A 19571-nucleotide genomic window follows, 5' to 3' on the forward strand; every position below is an offset into this window, starting at 1 on the left:
AATTCTATTCATGTTGTCAATATGAAGATTTTTATGATAGTAATCTGTTATGTAAACACTTGTTGAGCCTTTATATCAACATTGATTCAGAAGAATTTATTGAACCCAATTCACATAATTTTTTTAAAGTAAAAAAAGAAAGCTATTGGGATCACCAACAACTTGATCTAGTCATATACAAACTTTAGTGTAAAGTTGTCCTTATAATAAAATAATTTGTTTTTATTACTATAATTTACAGAATAAAGATGGAAATTATACTAAAAATTAAAGGCATTTTATATTTATTATTAAAGAATAAAGATAACATATTGTCGGTGGAAATTAATTTTATACTATCATTTAATAAAATTATAATATTTATTAGTATTTTAAAATTAAACGTGTGATTTGTCGGGATATACATTTGTGATTGGTTGATAATGTAAAATATTTTTATACTATTTGTAAATATATTTTTTTCTTTTATTATTATTGAATCATTATTATATCTCATACATAAAATTAACTACACTTCTTTAGATGCGAAAAATTTAAAATAACTTGTAAATTTTTTTTAACACAACTTGTAGAAAAATGGAGGCAATATGTTACTTTAAATTAAGAAGATTTCACCAATTATTTCATTTTACTATGTTGAACCCTAAATAAAAAAAAATCACTATTGAATTCATTGTACTAATGCGAGGTTAAATTTCATGTCAGATATTTTTTTTAATTTTAAAAATAACATGTTTTCCAACTAAAATATCAAATTAATCATTTTTTTTACTAATTTATAAAGTACTCATGTTTAAAAATAAATAAATTGATGTGTAGCATTAAAGTCAGATAAATTGGCACCTGCATTGTATCATTTAAACCAATTGAATCAGCACCTCCATTAGACTAAGTCAATTAAATTGATCTAAGTTTTGGATTTCAAATGAAGCACCATTGCGTTTCGCGGCTATGTCTTTTTTTTGTTTTTTTATATTTTAGTTTAAAAAATTAAATAATTAAAAAAATTGAAAAAATATTAATATTATTTAATTTAAATCAGATTACACACAAGAATATTTTCTACACTATTGATAACGACCCACTTGATCATACAGGTCACTGATTCCACATCCCAAGATACCCTTTCTTATACAGGTCTATGTTGATTCAAATGAGGTGTTTGATACATGGTCCCTGGAAGATCATCCTCATCTCTAAGAATTTCTTGTAATTCTTTGTAGTCTTGTGTCTGCATTAACGTGTTACCGTCATTAAGTTCGTTGCTCATGTTGTTATAGTTTGGTTGTCTTGTTTGGGTTGATGGGGTTATGCGTCCTGGTCGGTTAAATGACGATATTGATGTGAATGTTTCACAGGAAAAAGAAAGAAATGGTTGTTGTGGTGTTTGGTAGCCATATTTTGTTCGGTTTTTTGATATTGTGATGTGTGGGTATTTTGGTCATGGTAGGAAGTGACGGTGTCATATGTTTCTTGGATGTTTTTGACTATGGTAGGATGTGTTGGTGGCATATCTTTCTTGGGTGTTTTGATTATAAGAATGTGGTTGTTGTTGAGAATGTGTCAAGTGTGAGTAGTGTGGATAATAGTCCCACATTGGTTGATAATGTGGAGACTTGAGCATTTATAAGTGAGAGAACCCACTCACCTATCACCTTAAGGTTTTAGGTGAATATGTGGTGTGTCTCTCAAAGGTGTTGCTCTAGAAAAAGATAGTCTCACTATGTTCAATGCTCTCTAGTGAAAAATCTCCCCCAACAATTGGTATCAGAGCCTGGTTTCAGAAAGGGACCAGGTTACTTGTATCGAAAGTCAACGGCGCCAGGAGGGTGAATAAGAAACGTTCAGTGCGATACAAAAGAAGTAAGTAGAGCTTTCACTTGAGGGGGACCCCTTGATGACGATGCTTCCATCACTACTACAAAAAACACATCTAACATCGGCTACATAGACGAGGTAACGAATGACATCATGAAAGATGACCACTTTATCCCTCGGTTTTTAAATAATCGAGAGATAAATTTATCTATCTACATATAAGTTTGATTCTCAACATTTGCATTTTTGATTATTTTTAAAACTGGATGACGCGCCCAATATTAATTCTCAGTATTGTGTAGCACCGGGGCAATATCTCTATCGTTTTCCCTTCAAAAAAATAAATAAATTATTGCTATTATACATTATTTTTCACGTAAACCATGCATTTTTTCATATTATTTGAAATAGTCGGTATAAAATTTACGGGACTATACTAGATTTTTAAGAATACGAGGTGTAAACCAATTTTTAGAATGCAATTTTATCGATTTTTTTTAAAAAAATCTAGTAACAATATTATGAGTTTTTACTAAATTTTTATCAACTATTGATAAAATTGCATATTGCATATCAAATTTTTATAAATTGTCGATAAAATTGAGTTAGTTTAGCATGATAGAATTACAAATCTGGTTGTCGAGAGTGACTCGATAGTCCTGATAAATATGATGACCAAGAAACGGGAGACTATCACAATTTTTGTCAAATAAAAATGATGATTCAAGAAATCGACCCATCAAAATTCAATAATATTTAACGGAAAAAAAATCATTGTGCAAATAAATAGGCAATTATAATATTATTTTAAACAATAATGACCTCCTCATCGTTAATAACTATGTTAAATGAATTGAATGTCGTTCTAATGATAATTTTAGAATGTCACTCCATTGCTCCAATGTGTTAAAATATTTCGTTAGTTTGTTTTTTAAAGACTCTAGGCCCTTACTTGTATATAAAAAAAATTCAATATATATGAAGTCAAACTATAAAAGACCCCCAATATTTCACTATAAAACACTGCTTTCTCTGTGACCTTTTCTCTTTTCTTTGCTATAAATAATCACTTCTCATTTAAGTTCTCAAACACAAACAATAAATAAGAGAGAGAAGGGTATTGCATGCCATATTAATGGAGTCTACAAAGAATTTGCTGCCACTATCTAATGATATGAAAGAGAGCAAAGAAACAGAAGAACATAAAGTTCCAACCATGACAAGAAAAGGAGTTTATACTGCTTTATCGTACATGACTTCTTCAGGTTTGTTTTTACCTCTTCAAATTCATCCTCTTCAACATGATAAAAAATGTAAAAGATTTATAAAAATAGTAATGCTAGTATAAGTTTAATATATTTTAAATTTTTGAATTTTTTTTTATAAGTTACATTGAAAGTTATCATTTATTAATAGGAACTACAAATGAAATAACTAAAGAAAATTTAAAAAGTATTCAGAAAACAGAAAGTATAAAAGACTCTTATTTTAAATAACTTACCATTATAATTAGAAATTTTTAGTACATTGTTTGTTTATTTTTTAACTACATATATAAATATTGAGTTATTTGGTTTTAATTGTTATAGCACAGTGGTTTGACTATTGATTGTATGAACATAAATTATTTTAGGAGGAATATCAAATTTAAAATTTTATTTCACCTCTCTCTCTCTCTCTCTCTCTCTCTCTCTCTCTCTCTCTCTCTCTCTCTCTCTCTCTCTCTCCTCTCTCTCTCTCTCTCTCTCTCTCTCTCTCTCTCTCTCTCTCTCTCTCTCTCTCTCTCTCTCTCTCTCTCTCTCTCTCTCCTCTCTCTCTCTCTCTCTCCTCTCTCTCTCTCTCTCTCTCTCTCTCTCTCTCTCTCTCTCTCTCTCTCTCTCTCTCTCTCTCTCTCTCTCTCTCTCTCTCTCTCTCTCTCTCTCTCTCTCTCTCTCTCTCAATCTATATATATATATATATATATATATATATATATATATATATATATATATATATATATATATATATATATATATATATATATATATATATGGATTAATTACTATGCATTGTTAGTGTAAAAAATTTTACACCGCTGATTCATCACCATCACCCGTTTGTATTACTTTATAAATTTTTAAAATAAAAGTCAAATTTCTTTTAATATCCAACATCCATGATAAACTGAAAATATATATATATATATATATATATATATATATATATATATATATATATATATATATATATATATATATATATATATATTATGATGATGTTCATTAGATTAATAGTAAAAAACATTAAAATATTTGATTAACTTTTTATTATCAAAAGCTTATCTATTTATCAAAATTGTTTCTTTAACATCAACCCAAAAATCATCTTGATCAATGATCATTAACATCACCATAGTGATATAAAGATTCAAGATATAAATATACTTAAATGATGAGTTGTGTTATGATAAAGATGTGTGGAAAAAGACTAACACAATACTTGTGTGGTAGTGCTTATATATATTATTGATTAAGGAGTGTACGGATGATTGCACACCCTAAATTACTCTTTAATAAAGAGTTGGAATGTGTCTTTTTGTTTAACATATCTTTAGACTTTTGCATTCTAGATACTACTTTAGGCATATAATTTAGAAAATTATATTATCTCTTAGGGTTCTTCTTTATGTCTCATATCATTGATTGATAAACAATTTAGACTCTAGTTCCACTTTGTAGGAGAGTTCATGTGCAACGTGCTATTTTAGTTCATATCTTGCGTTAGTGCTATACTTATGTTGTTTTGTTGTTTTTATGGATGAAAAGTAGATAAGATTAGCATGCTTTATTGCTACATTAAAATATTATTAACATCATTGTTCAAGTTGGAGTTACTATTTATTGTTGTCTTCTTGTGGAAATGTACTTTCTTTTCTTCCTTAGTGTTTTTTCATTAAAACATTGGTTTATATGACAAGATTAAATAAATTAATAATCCTTATAAATTTTGTTTTCAATTTTTGTAATAAAAAATTTGAGTTTTAATCTCCACCATTATTGTGTCACCATATATAAATGGTTTGGTGATCTTTTTAAAGAAAAAAATGGTTGAAGTCCAAAGAAAAAAATTACACAACAATTAATTTAAAAGTGGAACAAATACAATCAATTAATAAAAGAAAAAAGAATTGAGCAGAAATTCACTTATAAAGCATCAAATTAGGGGATTTATATCACACTTCGTGTTGGTAAATACATTTGTACAAGTATTTGACTCACGGTAAATATGACAAACTCGCACCTCTCAATCCAGTTTGAGCAACTACTAAAATTATTATATCAATCACATTCCAATTATACTACTTTATCCAGAATCCAAAATATTTTAAACAACCACTTTAGAATCTATATGAAACTCAAGCTCTTTTGCAAATCTTAATCCTTCTAACACCATAAAATTCAGCAATATATGAATTACAAAAATTCAAATATCTTGCAAAGCCTTCAAGCCACTCACTCGTACAACCTCTTAAAAAACCACCACATCCAATTATCAATTCAATCTTACTTGCTTCATTCGTGTTCAATCTCACTCAATCGGAAGGAGAATGAGTTCACCTTATTTGCTTAGTCTCTCGAACCAACTCCATCTTACTACCATATAGCTTCGCTGCCAAAAAATACTTATAAGCAACTTTAGTAACATGTTACCGAAGAATTCTAGGTCTCAAAAAATTGTCATCATTTTATTCTTTATTCCTCCGCATCCAAAGTACATAGTAAGAAGTTGCCCAAAGTTTTGTCCATGACAAATCTCCATTAATACCAAAATCCAAACGAAAATTAATATTCACTCACTCCTTAATATTACTAGTGAAAAAAGAGCCTCTTATATCCAACTTAACCACATTAATCCAAATAGCAAAAGTCAAATGATAGACACGTAAGACAGACGTGTATAATGGATTTCACCTTTGTTTCACACTAACTACAAAAAGGCTCTCTAGGGTGCATTTTATTTTTTTCTCTCATTGGTCACCTTCCTGCCATGATATACCAACTAAATAAAGATCCTTTATTCGTTCATGGACTTTAAACTTCCATATCAACCTCCAAATATCATCGTCATTTTGCCTACCAAAGTTACACATTAATTTATTACTTGATGGAATATTTTACTCACTTTTCTATCGCTTGGTCAAAAATAAATATATCTTCCACTATTACCATTGATTGAGAGAATAATCATAATTCTAGTTACCACGTTTTGAGGAAACAATTATTTTAAAAGATTCACATTTCATTGAGCACATTGATCCAATAAGTCTTTTAAATGCTGATAAGAATTGTATTGACACCATTTAATATCCATCAACTTCATATCTAGTTCAACCCAACAATGAGACCAAACATCTATATTGGCACCATATAATAGTGATAAAAATTTTTAATAAACCATATATCTTTTGTTTTACTTTCAACTCTTGTATTCAACTCTTGTATCCCTTGAAAGAGGGATTTTTTTATCAAGATTACTTGATAATTAAAGTCATACAATATTTAAAGGTTGAATAATTGGAAAACTCTGATTAATCCTTTAAATAAGAGCTTTTATTATTTTCTCATCAATTTAAATTTAATTTCACTAAGAAAATAAATGAGCTTTTAGCATTTGTTAAGAAAAAGGGTGCAAGCAGGGTGAGTAAAGGTGCAAAAATAGGGTGACAAAGTTAAAATTCAACCTAAGGCCCAAAAGCACTAAGGAGGCTGAAAACTAAGAAGCTAAAGATTACTTATTCGATTAGGTAACCTACATGTTTCAAATTTTAGACAAAATCATATTGAATGTTCGCCTCCAAGCAAAACAAATCAGTGCATTAATGGTAAGCACGTAAGATCTTCAATATCATCATTACTTAATCGATTAGTTGACCTCTTTTAGAAGGTTTTTCTTCTCATTTTCTGGGTCAAATATTCATTGATTTTGTGAAACTTTTGCACACTCAAACAACCATAGAAAACACTATAAATAGGTAAATATATTCCCTTACTTTGCATCTCATACTTTCTTCTCTACTTCTATTTCTCTTATGTGAGCTTCACTATACGCCATAAGTATCATCGCTCATGGCCTCCACAAAAATCCTTAAAACTTGAAACTCTTTATCACGAAGATTATTTGTATAAGGTACAACATCAAGAAATAAATAAAGAAGTGTGATGTCCAACCGAAAGGCGATACGGCTCACTGTCATGGAAGAGAATTTCCTTAACAACTTCAAACCATCATACGTTCATATCCGTCAAGGATTTCTAAGAGAGATCTTCACAAAGGTACCAGATCGAATGTTTCTTAATCTTGTGAGAGAATTTTACTCCAACATAAATATTAAAAACTCGTCTTTAAATTCAATCGTAAAAGGAATAGAAATCGACATCTATAGAAATCAAGTTAGAAGAATGCTTGGGTTTCTCTTCTATGGGATATCTTAAAGTGTCCACTACCATAATCTCATTTGTTATGAATCTCATGGACGATATAAAATTTCCTATCAAGGTGAGATGTCTGAAGGCAACGATTCATGTTGTGAACTACCTAATTACAAGGATACTCCACCTAAGGAAAGACAATTTCGATGTCATCATTAAGGAAGATGTAATCCATATGTGGTTGTTGACTCAAAAATTTCAAAATAACTAGGTTGAAGGCATATTTCTTCATGTGGTCTACTGTAAACAAACCCGAACTGCAGGATTTCCGTATGGACCCCTAATCACCAAAACTTTAGTTGTTTTTATAGTTGATACTATGGGAGAAACAATAGATTCAATTCACACTAATATCAACCACTTCTCGTTTGGAGGAATGATAGTTTGTATCTTTCATGGACAATTGAGGAATGAATCGATTGATGAAGACAAAATCATAACCCAACATGCCGCAAAAAATACAATTGTCAACAATCTTCTTGAAATATGCCAACATAATGCTATAGCCATACAATATTTGGTAAAGGACGTGTCTATTATCAAAATAAAAACCTCAAGAATAGATGTGAGTAGTCTCACCTATGTGTATTTTATCTTTAAGTATGTTTAAATTTCCTTCTTTTCTGCATTTTGTCAATTCCTGCAATTTCTCGCTTTCTTGTACTTTGAATTCCAGTATTTTTGAATTAATAAATAATAGCTATCCCTTCTTAGTAATATGTTTGACTATGTGGACAACATGTTGGCATATTTAAAATTTCATCTAGTATTTTTACCCGTCTTTTTTATCATGTCAAAGAGGGAGAAATATACTCTCAAAGGAAGTAGAATATACTCTCTACTCATGTGAGAGGGAGTTTAACCACTCCAAATTTTATATGTCTTTCTTTTCTTTTACCACCTCCATGAGAAATGTGTTGTCATCATAAAAAATGGGAAGAATGTGGAACCATGTCCTTGCAAATATAATCAAGAAGTGATCGAAGTTTCAAAAAGCAAATGCTTAGCCTTGATGATGACTTGGTTTTGATAATGACAACATTTGACTTTGTTTTGATAAAAAAACACTTAATAACTAAAGATAAATCAAGCAGTCAAATATTCACAAGGTGGTTCATCAAGTTATTCCTCCTAATCAAGCTAAAGAATTAGGGCTTATGAACGTCAGTGATATCTTTACAACTCTCTGATGTTGGTGACTAACTTGAAGATATCTTAAGCCAAATTATATCTAAGATTCAATTAAAGTGCTTATATGATTGGTATATGCGATAAAGAAACTCAAAAGCTTCAGAGTGTGAAAAAAGGAAGTGTAAAAGTTTGCTTGATTGTATCTGTCTGAGTGATCGGTGTATTGTAAAGACACAAGGGCGCTTCTTGAAATGTTATGGCTAAATCACATACACAATAAAAATTATTTTGTAAGCCTCTCTTTTTCAATTAAAATCACCAAACATTTTTTAAGCCTAAACAATTGACTTGGAAATTGTTCAATTGATTAGAAGATTATTTATAAATCCCTAATCGATTAGATAATTGTCCTAATCAATTAGATAAGGGATATTTCGGTATATAATCTATTATGACAATGTCTTAATGAATGGTAATGTCTCTCTATCAAAACCTTGCAATTTGAGCAGCAATAATCGATTAGCAAATCAATTTCTTGACCTATAAATAAAAAGGCTCTATATCTTTTCAAATAATACAAAATAACGTGAAAACCTCACTTTTTCTTTTCTCTCGAGTCTCTTTAAATCATTTTCACTTATCTCGCATATTTAAGTTATAGTGCTTCGGAAACGTTCTTGAATTTTGTGAGGTATTTGTTCTGGATGAGGGTTTTATTGTAAATTTACCAAAGATAATTTTTCTCTTGAGTAAATCATTCTTCCTTAGGAACTAATTATTTTTGTTTGGAGTTAAACCAATTTAAAAGTTATTTTGGAGATTAGTATAAGTCTTTGTTTGGTTCGTGAGCACTGTCATTGAAGAAAAACTCTCATTTTTAATTCGTGGAGAATAACCAAAGAAAAATATTCACAAAGGTTTTTGAGCTCACCCCGATTAAATAATTTATCGATTCGAGATTAGCCATGTATAAAATCTCACTCAGTTTTTGAGTTCATCCTATGTAAAAACTTAGTAGGTTCGAGATCATCCTAGTAAAATCCTCGGTTCAGTTCGTGGCCAACCCGTGTAAAACCTCAGTTTGATTTGGAGTATAGTCATCTCAAAACTTCATCTTGGTTCGAAAGAAACTTGTGCAAAATCTCAGTTTGTCTTAGAAACTAGTCGCTCGAAGCTTTGTTCATTGTTTGACGTGAAGACTAACCATTTCACTCCTCAGTTTTTTGTTGGAACTTGACTTGAAATTTTATTTCCTTGTATAAGGGGGTTTGTGGGATTAATCTTCTAAAATCTCTCAAGCATTATTGAATACTCTTAATATCAGTTCTTATGGTGAGGAGTAGGTCACGCTTTCAAAACTGAACCTCTAGAAATCTCTGGTGTTATCTCTATTTCATTAACTATTTTTTGTTCCTCTTAACTTCTTTACCTTGACTTTTTGTTGCTTATTCAAAAATTTGTGATAAAATATTTTCAAACTCTGCTTTAGAAAATGATTTACTTTTAAACTTTCATTTTTCAAACCTCTGCAATTCACCCCACACTCCTCTTTTGTATGGAGTCACTTGTTCAACAGTTGCTTCATCCAATATTGACCCATCATACGTTTTAGTAGATAAATTGCTTCCATAGTCGATCTCATAGGCATAAATAAAATTGATTCTTAGTAACTCGAATTTCTTTTCTTAGTCTTAGATCAGTCATGTTTTTCCATAAGTTCATGGTATGACTCATAAGTTTAATCCCCCTATAATTTTCACAATTTAGTATATCCCCATTTTTGTTATAGGTTGGAAATAAAGTGTTTCATCTTTGTTTATCTTACATTTGCTTTGACCTCAAAATTTTGGTAACGAGTTTGGTGAGCCACACAATGCCTTTCTCTCTAAGAATCTACACACTTCCATAGGTATGTTGTCATGTCCAATCGCCTTAGTGTTACTTTGGAGTTCACGCGCCATAAATATTAAGGCTCTACAAAGGTGGATAAAGCATTATTACACGCCATTTGCAAAGACTTTTAAATTCCTAACAAGAATGGATAATCAATAAATGATTACTTTGAAATGACATGGGTCATTGCTAACAAGATGACTTCTAGTAAAAAAACACTCAAATTACCATTATTGAAAAGATTAGTTGATCTTGAACTTCAAGATTCAACTATGTATGTTCTATATAGGAGTCGAATGTTGTAATCACTATGACAATGGATGAACAACAAAGTGACATGTTTGTTCATGAGCAACACATGTGTTGTCATAGAGATGAATATCAAGTCTTAAAGGTTTTTAATGCATGAAGAGGTTATGGTTGCAGTAGAGGTTATGGAAGAGATAAAAGAAGGGGAATATTCAATAAAGAAAATGTGGAATGTTATTAATATCACAAACTTGGATACTTTCAGTTTGAATGTCCAAGTTGTGAGGATAATGCAAACTATGATGAATTTGATGAGGAAGATAAATTACTTCCCATGGCTCAAAAATTTACTACTGCAAATGTTAAAGAAGAAACATGGTTATTGAATTATGGATGCACCCATCACCTGATAGTAGGAAATAAGGAATGACTTTTTGATTTTGATAAGACATCTAGACGTTTATGAGTTTGGAAGGAAAAGAAATGGAGAACTTTGAAAAAAAGGAAGGATGGAGTAAAAAAATTAAGAGATTTAAGTGAATAGGATTTTGGAAGGTTTAATTTTATTCATAATACAAAAACAATCCTAGTTATTGACAACTCAAAAATTGTATTGGACGAGGGGTTTGGGGGTTGGAAAGTTTAGCTAAATTCTTTAAGTACAACCTATATTGGTATAATATTCTAAAAAATATAAATATATTAATGATAAAAATTCATTTATCATTCTATACAAAACTATTCTTTTAAAAAAAGTAAAAGGTTTATCTTTTTTTTTTTTAAATCTCCTTCCCTCAGAGAAAGAGACTTGATAATATCAACTTTAATCTTTTTGATCGCATGTTTGTGACTTTTTCTCCAATCCTCATTCATTGTGACTTCAATATCTCAAATGAGACTTATGCTCACATATGACACTACACATATGGTCACTCGAGCTTCAAAGATTTAAGCACATTGGCACACACAAAAAAGGTTAAAGGTATTCCTGTTTTGAAGGAGTTTGATGTCAAATGCATTCACGCATTTATAGTCTCGTTACTCTTGAATCAAATGACGGAAAAAGTACTTCATCACCTTCGTAGATGATTTTAGTCGAAAGATGTGGATTTTTTAAGTGAAAACTTAAACCATTTGAAGTATTTCAGAAATTTAATGTTCTTGTTGAAAAGGAATCAAGTTGTAAAATTCTATGTTTAGGAACATATAGAAAAGATGAATATACTTTTATTTCTTTTAATGAGTTTTTTTAGGCTCGTGGGATTATGATACAACTCATGGCTACTTATAATCCTCAACAAAAAAGAGTATCTTAGAGGAAGAACATAGTCATATTGAATATGATTAGATGCGTGTATAATGAAAAGTGTATAATGAAAAGAACGTGATAAAGAAGTTTTGTCTAGAAGAGTTCAAGTGGCCAATTTATGTTTTGAATAGGTTTCCTAGCTTTGTTGTAAGGAATATCACACTAGAAGAAGAATGAAGTGGAATGAAAATTTTAAAAACCACTTTAGGATCTTTGGGTGTATAGCATATGCTAATGTGTCTCATAACTTGAGAAGAAAACTTGATGACAAAAACATAATATACATTCTTTTAGGGCTAAGTAAACAGGAAAGACATACAAATTGTATTATCAAATCAAGAAAAAAATAGTGATAAGCAAAAAAGTGTTATTTTATGGATCTAAGAAATGAAATTAGGAAGAAAAATTAGGTGGAACAAGCTCATTTTGGCTATAAGAAACAAGGCGTACTAAATTGCCTTTAACACATATAAATGTGAAGAAGATGTGATCATCCTTTAGATTGGTTTTGATAAATACAAAAGTTTATCTTAGAAGAAAGATGAAAGAAAAAATAAGATTGGAATCAAGTATCAAGATTGCATATGCTTTGAAATTCAAAAGATTGGATGATTGGTCAATATACTTTAATATAACTCAAATGTTTATATAATCCTTAGATGCTCAAGAAACTTCATTTTATTATGCACTAAAGTTTTCCAAACATTCCTTTTGCATACACTTTTATTTCATGAAGTTTCAAAGTGAAATTTTTTGGTTTTCTATGGATGCAACCGGTTTAATAATTAGTGTGACCAATTGCATTTTACCTATGTCCAAACTTTTTCCACTTAATGCAACCAGTTACATAAAAAGTACACTCGATTGCGTTTTGGGAGGGAAGATCAATCTCTATATAGAAATTTATCATATATCTATATTTGTTCAAAAGTTGTATTTACATACAAATGTATCGTGACATATTTTATAAACAGAAAGTGGTGGACTTTCTAGTTTTTGTGATCATCAAAATGCTTTGTTGATTTTGTAAAAGGTCCTTTAAATTTGGGTGATTCAAAGTCCATCATAGATTTGGTGTTTGTAAATTCAAGAAAGTGATTTGCTTCGTTGTTATTGTTAGAAGATTCTAGTAAGAGTTTTGGTGTGAGACTTATACAAATATCTAACAATAGTGAAAATTACACATCATTGTGTTCTTTATGTTTATGCATTCAAATTCTCACTTTTCATTCAAAGGTCATACATTTATTTTCGAAAAAATAAAAACATAAAAACCATCTCATAAAAAGTCTAAAATATCGGAAAATCTAATTCACCCCTTCTCGCCTCTTAGATTGCTCTTAATATTTACCGTAATTACATTAGATGTGAGAATTAACCTAAATTAAAGATGGAATATCAATCTGAAAATGAATAATAACCTGAAGTTAAAGAAGTTGAAGATCAATTGAAGAATCTAACTTTAAATACATCAATGGAGAAAATGTAGAAGTTGAAAAGAGGAAAACAAGAAGGCCTAATCATCTCGATGATATTTCAGAAATAAAGCTAATGAAGCAAGAACCCTTGAAAAAATTGGTAATTTATCCTCTCAATGAAGATCAAATCACATATGAAGAAGTTATTAAGCATGAGATTTGGAGAAAGACCGTGAATTTGCAAATTTGTAAATTGAAGCTATTGAAGACAATGATACATGAGAGCTTCATGAAAGGCAAAAATATAGTGTGAAATGGATATACAGAGCTAAATACAATGATGGTGGAAATAGAAAAATGCAAAACAATATTGGTGGCCAAGAGATACTCACAACAATATAGAGTGGACTATGATGAAGTATTTGTACTATGAAAAATATGAGACACTAGTTGGGGAGTTTAGAGAGCGCCAAAAGTGTCAATGAGCATATATTCAAGAGACTTTGACACAACATATCACTCTAAACCTTAAGACAACGGGGGTATGAGTCATTTCTCTTATATGCTAACATTTTCTTCATTTCTAGTCAACGTGAGATTTAACCACTCACACGTTAATCACAACACACCTTGCTCGACTAAACAACACTATACAGAAATGGTGTAGCTGTTTTTCTATCGCATATCTAAATTGTTAAGAGTAAATATGATTTTCCATTATATAACAATATATTGAAATAATTGTTTTTTGTGCAGTTCTTTTGGTCATGTTCAATAAAGCAGCTCTCACTTGTTACAATTTTCCATTTGCAAATGTCATCACACTTTCTCAGGTAATTCACTTTTCAAGATTGTTTGTAACTCTATCAGGGATAAGTTATGCACTTATATAAGTAAGGTTTGTTTCAGATGGTGTGTGCATTTGTTATTCTCTATGTGTTGAAATCCTTCAACATAATTTCTCTCACAACTGAATCCCAGAACAGCTCTAAGTCTAAAAACTCAATATTATTTGTGCCCTTCACTACATTAGTCCACACATTTCCTCTAGCAATAACATATTTGTTGTTCATGGTAAGTATTTCTAAACATTGATTTTTGATTTCTACACATTAACTTTCTTAGAAGCAATAACATAAGAACGTAAGTTTTCAGGTGGTGACCATGGAAGCTGTGCGTGGCATTAATATTCCAATGTACACCACTCTTAGAAGAACTACTGTGGCATTCACAATGATCATGGAGTATTTTCTATCCGGAAAGAAACATTCAATCTTTGTTCTTGGAAGGTATGGTACTCTCAAAAATGTACTTGGATCACTCTTGACAGATTAGTTCTGTGTAGTTATTCAGTTTCTAACTTGTGATTATTAGTGTTGGGATAATCATAGCTGGTGCTTTGGTTGCTGGAGCAAGAGACTTATCATTTGATGCTTATGCATATTCAGTTGTTTTCATAGAAAACATGTGCAAAGCAGTGTACCTTGCTTCTATCTCTCGTGTTGGTAACATGATCAATGTTTTGTTTCTTGTTATGTCTCATTCATTGTACTGTTTTTTTTTAGTCTGTCATTGAATCTCATATACTACTTGACAATTTTTCATAGGTAAAGCTAGTGGTCTTAATATATTTGGTCTTGTATGGAGCAATGGTAAGATTTCATTGCTTTTGAACATCATAATAAATGGACTCATCTTAACTTAACCCTTTCTTGTTTTTTTAGTGTTAATTTGTGGACCAATGTTGTTTTTTTGGTCCTTGCTTAGAGGTGACCTACAATCAACACTCAACTTCACATACTTGCTCTACCCTGGATTTCAGGTGCTTCTTGCTGTCATTGCTATTGTTCAATTGATAATTTAAAGGCATCATTTGATTAACTGTATTGGAATCTTGGTCAGGTTGTGATGATTCTGTCATGTGCTTTTACTTTCTTTATAAACTACATTGTGGTTTTGAATACAACTGTCAACTCAGCACTTACACAGGCAATTTGTGGTAATTTAAAGGTTAGTTATGTTTCTATATCATGTCATTTATTTTCTGCTACTGCCTTATACTTGAAACTTGATTGTTGCATCTTTTACAGGATGTTTTACTAGTGGTTTTGGATGGATCATGTCATTTATTTTCTACTTCTTGTTGCTTCTTTTACAGGATGTTTTTACTAGTGGTTTTGGATGGATAATATTTGGAGGACTTCCATATGATTTGGTAAACACAAATAAATCCCTTTGGGAACTTAAAATCTTCATTGGTGATTTATTTACATTATTCACTTCCTTTCATGTTAAACTACTTATTATGTATTATGTTTTGTTGTCATGCAGTTCAATGTTCTTGGTCAATCACTTGGCTTCTTTGGGTCCTGTTTGTATGCCTATTGTAAGATACAAGGAAAATGAAGACAAGTTTCATTTTGAGATCAGACACAGAATCTGGATTTCTCTTCCAAGTTTTTCATATATAGTCTACAAAAAAGACAAATTTTAAATTTTTAGTTGAGCTGTGAAGGTAGAATGGTGCCGGTTTGTTTATACCATGCCCCTTCAGATTTTGTTCTCCAGGTTTTACGTTTTGTTGAAGGGGCTACTATCTCTAGGAAAATCAGCATTCGTCCTAAAACTTATGAAAAAGGTTCTGATCCTAAGATTAATGATTCTTCTCACACTGCAACCCCTCTAAGCAGTAGCTTGGTATTTCCTAAGAACTTCAAGAGAGGTTTCAATCCTATTGCATTTTCAAAACACTAGATATAAATCAAACACAGAATTGAAAAGAAAATATACTATAAATAGAAAGTGATTCAATTTGAAAGGAATCTAAAACATAACAACTCTTCACGCTTTATCAAAGTTCACAACAGTAAAACTAAAGAAAACAAACCCAACTTTGTCTCAACCAAAACTGTCAAAAATATAGGAGGACAAAAGAACCAGGAAACAGAACAAGTTAAAACTTGGTTCAAGATCAAGCGTCGGCAATGGTCACCTCAACTTCAACACCAGGTTCAATGGTGATAGAAGTAATCTGCTTAACCACATCTGGGGAACTGTAAAGATCAATGACTCTCTTGTGCACACGGAGTTCAAATCTATCCCAAGTGTTGGTACCTGAAACAAGAGGAAGCTCCTGAACACAAGCAGTACATAATGTTTGTTCATTAAACAAGTAGCATCATTCATAAAAAGCCTACACATTACATTTTTAAACGAAACATTAGCAGTGTATGATTAAGGTGACACGAGGGAAATAGCATTTACCAGCCTTGGAATAAGATCAGAAAGCAATAGTTTTCAAGACTAAGAACTATACTTTGGGCCACATGAATTCTCAGTGCGCATGCACATAAATTACTCCCATGATAACAAAAGGATGTAGACAAACTCTGTAAACCACAAGCACAAAACCTAGCGCAACGGAATCGGACCTCACTGTAACGCTTTTGGGCTGCTAAGAGTTATTTGCAATATTGACGCTTTTGGGCTGCTAAGCATTATTTGCAATAGTGACCGCTATTTGTGGAGTCATGGCGGCGCTTTTGCAGTTTGCAGATGAGGATAAATTTGTAAATTCAACTTTTTAAGGGTAAATTGGTATTTTGACCCTTTTATTTGACCTAATATAAATGTGTTTAAATTTAGGTCATTTCAAATGGTTTTTGTCGTTTCCCTCTCCACTCGAGTGAGGGAAATGGCAAAAAAACACGTGAAATGGCTTAAAGCAAACATTTGTGCTATTTTATTAGGTAAAATACCAATTTGTCCTTTAAAAAACTATTCACAAATTTCCTATCATCTTCACAATAGAGGTCTGGAAACCACTACAGAACCGTGAAAGCGGTTCTTATTCCTGCTATCGCAGATACCGCTTAGCAACCCAAAAATGTCACGGTGAGGTCCGGTTCCGCTACGCACCGCCATGACTCCACAGATAGCGGTTGTTATTCCCGCTATGGCAGATAGCGCGTAACAGCCCAAAAGTGTCATGGTGAGGCCCGGCTCTGCTACGCCACTATCAACAACCTAGGGATAATTGGTATCAAAAACATTGAGCACAACACAATACGGAACACCTTTCCACTCAAACTGAGACGACATAAACGAAGAGATAGAGGAGCTATATAATGAAGGGAGTTGCAAAAATTAAAGAAAAGAAAGGTATAGGATCACTTCAAAAAAATACAACTAGACACAGGGCTTGGCTTTTTTGCTGTTTTGAGATAATTGACATAATCCAACTTTGAATAAACAAGTTCATCTCTAGGGATTTGGGTGTGAACTTGACTAAAAGCTTATTGTTACACACTCAATTATAACTTACAAGCTGTTGTAGGAGCTTATTGAAATAAGTGCAGAATAAACTATGAATATATCATAAATTATGTGACTAGCTAACAGCGATAAAAAGTCAGGTGTTGTGAAGAACACAATTAAATAACAAAGTACTTATAGAGCGAAAATAAATAAACAATTAAATGGAATACCTTCCCCACAAGGGGACTTCCTTGTAGTGATGTGAAGAACTTTAGTAGGCATCCTGACCGGTCCCTTGACCCTGAGATGCTTGTCCTTTGCACCACGAACCAAATCAGCACAAACTAACAACGACCAAGAGAGACAAATTCCAAACATCAGTGAAAGCAACCAACATAAAATCATGAAAATTTCAGAGCTACAAAAATAAAATACCTACCCTTCTCAAGATTTTGGACATGTTTAGAGGAGAGAGTGATCCTAATCTTGTGGATCTGCTCCTGAGAGTCCTCCAAACCAACCTTTGTGGGTTTCGCAGCTGCGTACGCCATTGCTAAGAGTACAACTGACAATTTATGACCAAGTTATCACTTTTGTCAAGTTCATCAAACACAATACAATGTAAGTATTGAATTGAGCCAAAAATCAAAACTTTACACTGAATGAGTGTCGAAAATTCATGTGCTATATCAAACAAATTAAAATTCGGAATTGGAACAAATGCAAATAATAAAAAAAGGGATTTTGTATGTTCAAACAAGAAGTATCCTTCAAACATAATAATCCATCAACATACATCAAACAAATCGGCAAAATACGAAAAAAAAACGCAAAACATGCTTTATATGGTTGTGAAACTGAAACAACACTGTTAAAAAATTTCAACTTGAATAGCGGGAAGAAAAAGTAAATCGAAGGGCACAGGGTGAATTTTCTCCTTACCACTTCTTTGTAACAAGATGAGAAATACTGAGAAACTTCCGTGATGGAAATTGGCGGCGGCGGCGAAGAAGAATAGTTGACGACGCTGCAAGCTGCTAGGGTTCCTTCAACTTTTTAGAACAATAAGTGGTGTTTTATTTTTGTGTAAACAAGAAAGGGGTGCGCGTTTAGTAATATGTAGGAGTGGGAGTGTGTACCAAGTAATACGCAAAGATGATGGGGTTGCAGCCCAAATAAAGGGGTACTTTTATTTAATTTTAAAAACTAAACAATTATTTATATATTTGAATAAAAATAAAAATTGGGAATAAAAATATTTTAATTAAAAATATTTTAAATAAAAATTGGCTTGGAATAATTTTATTGGACTTGAAAGGGAATGGTCTAGGATTAAAGTTTGAATCAAGTGTAGCAATATTTTGGACGTCCTAATTGGGGTGGGTCACCTGAATTGGGAATGGTCACCCTAACCCACAATTAGTCACCTATTTCAGCCTGTATGTGGCTTGAGACACATGGGAAATAATTAACGGTCATGACCAAGTCATGCGGAGAAGGTCATTTCTCTAAGAAAGCGAGAAATTGATCCTCCATAAAGCCATGTGTTTCCCGAAAAGAGGAGGATTGGAATTTGATTGAATAAGGTTCGGGGAGACTTTTATAAATATCATAATCCCATAACTATGGGGGAGATATGATAATTCTAGAAAACCCTATCATACACATACATAGTCTCTCATCATTTATGTGTGAGATGACTCCAACCTTCATTGTGCGTTTTACAAGAACTTTGAGTTCATCGTAAGCCCCTGGTAAGACTAACATAGGTCACACCTACATTCACGTTAGAGAATGCTTTAACGGTCATCCTCAAGATGGTATAAACATGAGGCATCACGTTAATTGGTAGCAATTCCAACAAAAATCAACAAACCATTGTAGAAATGCAAGTTATTATGGAAAAGTTGCTACAATCAACTTTGGAAGACAACATCGTCAACCTTCAGCATCAACAATATGAGGGCTAAGGAAAATTTGTGCGGGTGGGTAGGTAAGAGTGAGGGGGGACTCTATGGCAGAAATTTT

General features: G+C 31.7%; 2 protein-coding genes across 4 annotated transcripts; one reads left to right on the plus strand and one right to left on the minus strand.

Moving 5' to 3' along the window:
- Positions 1-2907: 2907 nt before the first annotated feature.
- On the plus strand, positions 2908-15994 carry LOC127086332 (UDP-N-acetylglucosamine transporter UGNT1). 2 transcript variants are annotated; one of them, XM_051027088.1, is made up of 10 exons: positions 2929-3083; positions 14043-14119; positions 14196-14360; positions 14442-14575; positions 14661-14791; positions 14894-14938; positions 15011-15108; positions 15189-15296; positions 15445-15501; positions 15618-15994. In XM_051027088.1, the coding sequence occupies exons 1-10, from the start codon at positions 2954-2956 to the stop codon at positions 15690-15692; spliced, it is 1020 nt and encodes a 339-aa protein (XP_050883045.1). In that variant the 5' UTR covers positions 2929-2953; the 3' UTR covers positions 15693-15994. The 2 variants fall into 2 exon arrangements, with proteins under 2 accessions (XP_050883044.1, XP_050883045.1); XM_051027087.1 differs by having other exon boundaries at positions 2908-3083; positions 15445-15994.
- A 65-nt stretch (positions 15995-16059) lies between these two features.
- Positions 16060-18654, minus strand: LOC127086333 (40S ribosomal protein S20-2). Of its 2 annotated transcripts, none has more exons than XM_051027089.1 (4): positions 18486-18654; positions 17983-18108; positions 17774-17887; positions 16060-16400 (listed from the first exon to the last, which is right to left on the minus strand). In XM_051027089.1, exons 2-4 carry the CDS (start codon positions 18092-18094, stop codon positions 16258-16260), a joined length of 369 nt encoding a protein of 122 aa, XP_050883046.1. In that variant the 5' UTR covers positions 18095-18108; positions 18486-18654; the 3' UTR covers positions 16060-16257. The 2 variants fall into 2 exon arrangements, with proteins under 2 accessions (XP_050883046.1, XP_050883047.1); XM_051027090.1 differs by having other exon boundaries at positions 17983-18133; positions 18486-18653.
- Between the last annotated feature and the right edge of the window lie 917 nt (positions 18655-19571).

This window comes from Lathyrus oleraceus, chromosome 5 (assembly GCF_024323335.1).
Source record: "Lathyrus oleraceus cultivar Zhongwan6 chromosome 5, CAAS_Psat_ZW6_1.0, whole genome shotgun sequence".
Classification (NCBI taxonomy): domain Eukaryota; kingdom Viridiplantae; phylum Streptophyta; class Magnoliopsida; order Fabales; family Fabaceae; genus Lathyrus; species Lathyrus oleraceus.